Source organism: Cervus canadensis, chromosome 24 (assembly GCF_019320065.1).
Source record: "Cervus canadensis isolate Bull #8, Minnesota chromosome 24, ASM1932006v1, whole genome shotgun sequence".
NCBI lineage: Eukaryota > Metazoa > Chordata > Mammalia > Artiodactyla > Cervidae > Cervus > Cervus canadensis.
In genome coordinates, this window is record NC_057409.1 from 5,283,811 (window position 1) to 5,289,810 (window position 6,000).

The 6,000-nt window shown below is 63.1% G+C and overlaps 2 protein-coding genes across 4 annotated transcripts in view; one reads left to right on the top strand and one right to left on the bottom strand.

Moving 5' to 3' along the window:
* WNT4 (Wnt family member 4) overlaps positions 1-3,831 on the bottom strand; it is a 29,126-nt gene extending 25,295 nt beyond the window's left edge. For 2 of the 3 annotated variants that reach the window (XM_043445985.1, XM_043445987.1), the window contains exon 1: positions 3,523-3,721. In XM_043445985.1, coding sequence (XP_043301920.1) covers positions 3,523-3,599 — 77 coding nt within the window. In that variant the 5' untranslated portion in view covers positions 3,600-3,721. Of the gene's footprint in view, positions 1-3,522 lie in introns of all 3 variants that reach the window. The other variant, XM_043445984.1, reaches the window with a different exon arrangement.
* LOC122426752 (basic proline-rich protein-like) lies at positions 3,598-4,598 on the top strand. Its single transcript, XM_043445889.1, has 2 exons — positions 3,598-4,348; positions 4,462-4,598. Exons 1-2 carry the CDS (start codon positions 3,598-3,600, stop codon positions 4,596-4,598), a joined length of 888 nt encoding a protein of 295 aa, XP_043301824.1.
* The last annotated feature ends 1,402 nt before the right edge of the window (positions 4,599-6,000 follow it).

Consider the following 6,000-nt stretch of genomic DNA (forward strand, 5'->3'; position numbering starts at 1 on the left):
CCAGCAGCATCGTCCATGGCTGCCTTTTCCATCGCTGGCTCTGTGCTCAGCATGCGGTGTGCATAGGCTCTCTGTAGCCTCAGCACCCTCACATGTGGGTCCCATTTTACAGATGAAGAATCCGAGGCTCAGAGAGGGTAAGTACTTTGTCCGAGGTCACCCCTCTGGTCAGGGGCAGACCTGGGATGGAACTGTGTGCCATCTGCCCTCGCCACTCTGCTGGACGACCTGTGAATGTAGCACAGGCCCCCTGGCCATGCCTACTGGGCCTCCAAGGGGGCCCCAGCTCAGCACATCACCGCCTTTCTTCAGGAAATCTACCATGATAAAACCTTAGTGTATCTATTCTATCTTAGTTTATCTATCTAACTCTTCCAGTACTTCCATCTGGGGTTCAGAACAATCTGCTGAGGATTGCGGCCCAGAGGGAAAAAGAGGCCATCCCAGGCCACCCAGCTCTGGGGACCAAGTCTCCTGACTTCCAGCATGGCCCCAGTGCCGGGGGGAACACTCGGAGACATTTACAAGCCCAGGTCTGTGGAAGATCCAGGCCTTCCACTGATGGACCGTCTCATCCATCCCTCCCTCTCTCCCTCCCTCAGTGGTGGGAGCTGCCACAAGCTGTCAACTCACTCCTGGTGCCAGACACAAGTCTAATCAACAGCTTCTAGCTTCTCTGGGCTTGCCCAGGCCTCAGGCTACAGAGCCCTCCCAGCTCCAAGCTCCATCCTGCCCAACAGCTGCACGCAGCGGGACACCTGGCCTCTCCGCCAGGCCACCCGCCCTACAGAGACAACAGACAGCATCAGCTCTTGCAACCGGACAGCCAGCCGGCCCTGGCCGGAAGCCTGATTCCAGGTACTGGAAGGGGAGTGGACACCCCAGCCTTGCCCCTCTGAGAGTGCTGCCAGCCATCCTCTTGGGGCCAGACCTCCAGCATGGCTGGAAAAGACACAGTGCCAGCCATCGTGCCTGGACGGACATCTGTCTCCCAGAAACTTTTCCTTCTACAGGCAGCTTTTGGATTAGACGCCTCTGCCATTTACCAGCCAGGTGACTCGGGGCAGTTACCTCCGTGATCCTCAATTTTCTCATCTGTAAAATGGGATTCAGGTGTTGTCAGGATGTAGACAGCACAGGAGGGTCTATTATAATTATTACTGTCAGGATTCTACAATCTTCAGGCCAAGTCCCCTCCGTGGCCACTCCAGCTCACACTCATCTCTTTCCTCCGATAGCTACCTCATATTCACGGTCTCATCCATCTATGGTCTGCTTTTACCTTGTCTTCCTCCAAGCTCCTTGGAGGCCCAGCTGTGACATCTATTTCCCCAGAGCTGGCCCAGGCCCTTGCCTGGGGATGGACCCAGTCTTGGAATATGCCCAGAGATCTCTTCTCCATCACAGCCTTTCTGGATTGGCAGGGGTCCTGGGAAGCCCCTTGTTTCTCTTGCCTTGGGCCGAGCAGAGAGACCCTTGGCTTGAAGCCTGGGGTGGAGCAGGAGCGAGCTGGGTCATCCGGAGACCTGCTGCATGGCAACCTGAACCATTGCGGCTGCAAAGAACAGGTTTGCCAACCTCTCTTCTCCTTCGAGGCCGCCCCTCTTCACCCCACCCCCCACAGTGCAGCAGGAGAACTGAGCTGTTGGAATTCCCCGCGATTTGCGTGACCCAAAGCTGGGGCGGCCTCCCTGGTTGGGATCTGGGGCTTGGATGCGGCTGAAGGTGGGTAGTGACACTACCTGGGCCATGCTGGCTTAAGTTGGGGACGGCGTCAGGGAAGGAGGTGTGTCACTGCCTGGAAGTCAGAGATCTGGGATCAGTTCTCTGCTTTGAGATGAGCAAGTAGCTTCCCCTCCTGGGGCCTCAGTTTCCTCATCTGTAAAATGGGCCCCAACACTAGATGCTCTTGCAGAACTCCACTGAGGATGTCTCGCTCTTCCCGGAAGGCCTGGGTCAGACCCTGGAATTGTTGCTTCTTCCTCTGCCTTTTTGTAGCCCTCAGCTCTGGGCCAGTCATACCTAGTTCTTGCTCCTGCTGGCTTTGGAGACCCCGGCTCTGAACTCATGCTTTCCAGGGACCGTGAACTTCCCCAAGTCCCGATCAGCCCCCAGCCTTGGCTCTGTGACCCCCAGGCCCCACTCGGGGGCGGGGTTGGCCTGCCGAGGGGTAGCAGGAGGAGGTGGTGGTACCCTGCTTTCTGTACACTTTGCCACTGCCCCTGAAGTGTTAATCAAATTAAGTCTCCAAGAAAAACAAAAGCTCCGCAGCCACTTCGGGCTGCCTTGGAGTCGCTCACTCTCCCTCTCAGAACAGCTGGGAGAATTCCACATCACCTCCGTCCCCCAAGCCCTGGGTGGCTCTGACCCCAGCGAACGCACTCCTTCCAGCCTGCAGGGCCCCAGCGGCCGCAATGACCTCATAGCAACAGCCATTGGACACTCGGGGCAATTTCATGGGAGATATTTGTTCTTTGGTCTTGATGCAGAGAGAATTTTTTCCTCTCCCGCTGTCTCCATGGAAACCCCAGCTACACTGTTGGCTATCCCCCTTCCCACCTCATGCTTTTCAGATCAATACTGGAGCTTGGCTCCCCACTGACTGCCCACGGTGGCCGATGGGGGCAGAGTTCTGGGCAGAAGCAATGGGCACCAGGGTGAAGCCTGGGGCAGGGGTGAAAACCATCACTAAGGGGGATGAAGAAGGGGTCCAGGGCCCTCTCGCTTCCTTGTTCACCCACTCATGGAAGCTCATCCCTTTAGGATCCCCCACTGCCTCCAGCGAACCTTCAGCCCCTTCCCAGGGAGTCCCAGGAGCCAGGCTCAATCAGGGAGAAACAGACAGGTCACCGGCGGTCACTGTCCCCCCTTCTTAGGTGAGACTTAGGGAGCCGGGGGCTGCTGCCTTCTTTAAGCTCTGGACGGAGTTTCTTCCCGCCCCAGGGGGAACCAAGGCCGGCCAGCGCCAGCTGCCGGAGGCCGGCCGGTCTCTTCCCTGCTTCTATCCCGGCTCTCGGGCCCCCAAGCAGGACAGGTCCCTGCACGCCTCCGGCCCAGCCGGCAGCGCGGCGCGGGCAGCTCGGCGCGGGGAGCTCACTCCTGGACTTCGGGGGGGATTAACCTGATATTAGCAGCCAGGGTCCTCGCCGTCATGCGCTTCCTCGGCGACCTGTCAGTCCAGCCCGGACTGAGCCCCGCACCCGGCACCCCGCCCCTGCCGCCGTCCCGCGCTCGCGCCCCTTGCGCGCCCGGGCTCCCCAGGCCGCCTCGGGGTGCGGGCGGTTGCCGTCACCCCTGCCGCCCCTGAGCTGGGAGCCGGACGCGGGCAGAGGGGTGTTCAGAGGGAGGCCGGGGCAGTGGCGGCGGCGGCGGCGCACAGGGCGGTCAAGCCTAGCGTCCCGCGGCGAGACACCTGCCGGGCGCCCCCGCGCCCGCTGCCCCCCGCGCCGCCTGGCACCGGCCGCGGCCCCCGGGGCCCGCCCCGCCCCGGCCCCCGCCCGGCCCCGCCGGGTCCGGACTTACAGCCAGTTGCTCGCGGCGGCCGAGAAGACGGCGAAGACCAGGAGGCGCAGTGAACGCAGGCACCAGCGGGGACTCATGGTGCCGCCGCGGGCGCCCGGCCCCGGGCAGCGGCTGCGGCCGCGGGGGCGGGTGTGGGGGGACCTCCCGTCCGGGCGGCAGGTGGGCGCCCCGCAGGCGGGCTGGGGCGCGGCGCCGGGCGCGGGCCGGGGCGCGCGCGGCGGGGCTCTGCCTCCGTGCCTGCCGGCAGCCCTGCCCGCTGCTGCGCCCGCTGCCCGGCGCGGACCAGACTGTCAGCGCCGCCCCAGAGCCGGGATGCGGCGGCGGCGGCGGCGGCGACGGAGGCGGGCGGCCGGGGGGGCGGGCCGGGGGCGGGCCGAGGATGGGGTTACCTGGGCGGGCCCAGCGGCCCGGGACCCCCCCCCCCCCACCCCCGGGGGCGGGCCGGAGCGGCGGCGCCCGTGGACGCCCTGGCCCGCGGGACTGGCTTCTCCCGGGGCCTCCCCGGCCGGGTGCCCGCGAGTCCTTGGGGCCGGAGCCCGCTCTAGGCACGCCTGGCTGCGCGTCGCCTGGCTTGGCCGGGCGAGGGAGCGGCGCCCCGGCTGCCCGGTCCCCGGCCGAGCCCGGGGGACAGGCGGGCACAGCTCCCCCAGCCCGCCACTGCGGGCACTGCAGCGCCGCCCCCCGCCGCACCCCTCTGCCGGCGCTTGGGAGCCCGACCCTGGCCCGACCGCGGCGGACCCGCCAGAGCGCGGCTGTCGCCCGCGCGCACCTAAGCCGCTGGCGCTCTGGGCGCCGGGGCCGAGCACCCAGGCTGCGCACCCGGGAGGTGGGTGCCGCCCGACTCCCCCCCACCCCCTCGCACCCGCCGCCAGGCCCCTCCCTGCCTCCCGGCCGGCGCGTCCTCTGGCCCGGCCCCTCCCTGCCCTCACCTCCCTCCAGCCTTCCGGGAGCTGGACGGGGCCTCCCCATGCCTCGGGCAGCTTGGGACAGTGGCCGGAGACTGCCGGAATCTGAAACCTCGCTTCTGGCTGGCCACAAGATCTGGGCGCGCCCTAAGCGGCAGGGTGTTGACCTAGCCCCTTACCTCTCCGGTCCTCCGTTTTCTCATCCGAGAAATCGACAGGAGACTGGAGGATTGCGAGGATGAAGGAGATTAGAGGTCTCTTTTTAGCACACTCGCCAGTCTTTTGCTTTGCCTTTCGGTTTTCTGTGTGCCTGTTTGATCGTCCCAGGTCCGGCAGATCAGCCCCTAGCTGGCACAGCGTGGGTGGCGGCAGTGTTTGGGGAATGAATGGACGAGATGAAAGGGACCGCGATCTGTGACCCGCCAGTGCAAAGTGCTCAGTTCCACACCTTGGTAACCCGAGAGAGTCATCTGCCCATCGCCAGGTCCCGCCCTCCCCAGGTCCCCGATCTAATTGTGCCCTTCTTCACCCTGCTTCAGCCTGGGTACCAGGGCCTCTTAGGGCGAATGAAATCTGTTGTCTAAACGGGAAAACTGAGGCCCAGAGAGGGGTAGGAAGCTGCCCGCCTCACTAGGGTTGGGGCAGAGCTGTAGACCAGGTTCTCGCTCTCCTCCGACTCCGAGCTCCTCACTGGTTTAGGAGTGCGGGGTGTGCGCCCACGGAGGTGGTCACGTTTGGGTGCCGGGAGGGTGCCCTTCACCCCATGGAGTCCCCTGGGCCCGGCGCGGAGGAGGGGCTCAGTAAACATTTGGCGTTGAGAGTGGGCAGGAGGTGGCAGGGATTTGCGGGGCCCAGGGAGAGTGCAGATGGAGGCTCACATACCATATGTCTAAATATTTGCAAGTTATAAATCAAGCTAACAAAATGTGAAATAAAATATGTTCTATTCTCCTACCTTGACAAGCACACTTTCATAACAACCTGGAAGGCCAGTTCTGAACGTAGACTGCTCCGACTCCTCAGAGCCCACACTGGAGCTTGGTGGGGCAGGGGCCTCTGTGCACACGTGTGTGTGGACATCTCAGCCCTCACGCGCCAGCCGGGTGCACACCGCCCCACTCCCGAGAGAGCTGCCCCCGGCCACCCCTCCGCCGCCGAGCTGGGCATGTCAGTGGTGCCATCTGACCTCTGAGGTTGGATCTACAGAAGAGACCCTCCCAGGTCCTCCTGGTATTGGGCTTGGGGCCCCCTGGGCACCCAGAGTGATCGAGAGGGGGCACAGACTCCAGGTGGCACATCACCTTGGCCCCAGGGTCTCATCTTGTCTCCCTGTGGTGAGAGCTTAGCTGGAGGGCTAGAGTTTGAGGTCACCAGGGCAGGGCTCACGTTCACCCACGGGAGGCACTGAATTACTGAACTGTTCTGAGCCAACCTATTTGATTCTTAGAGTCTCAGTGTGGTATGGTGGAAAATAATAATAATAGTAGTAGTAATAATAATAATAATTTAAACAGCTACAGGCAATTATTTTAGAGTGGCCATGTAATGTTTTTCCAAACCGAGACATTTTTGA

Bases quoted from the DNA above. Each gene is read 5' to 3' on its own strand.
- LOC122426752 (XM_043445889.1), top strand. From the start codon at position 3,598: ATGGTGCCGCCGCGGGCGCCCGGCCCCGGGCAGCGGCTGCGGCCGCGG. The intron at 4,349-4,461 runs GTGGGTGCCGCC...ACCTCCCTCCAG, and splicing joins CCAGGCTGCGCACCCGGGAG to CCTTCCGGGAGCTGGACGGG.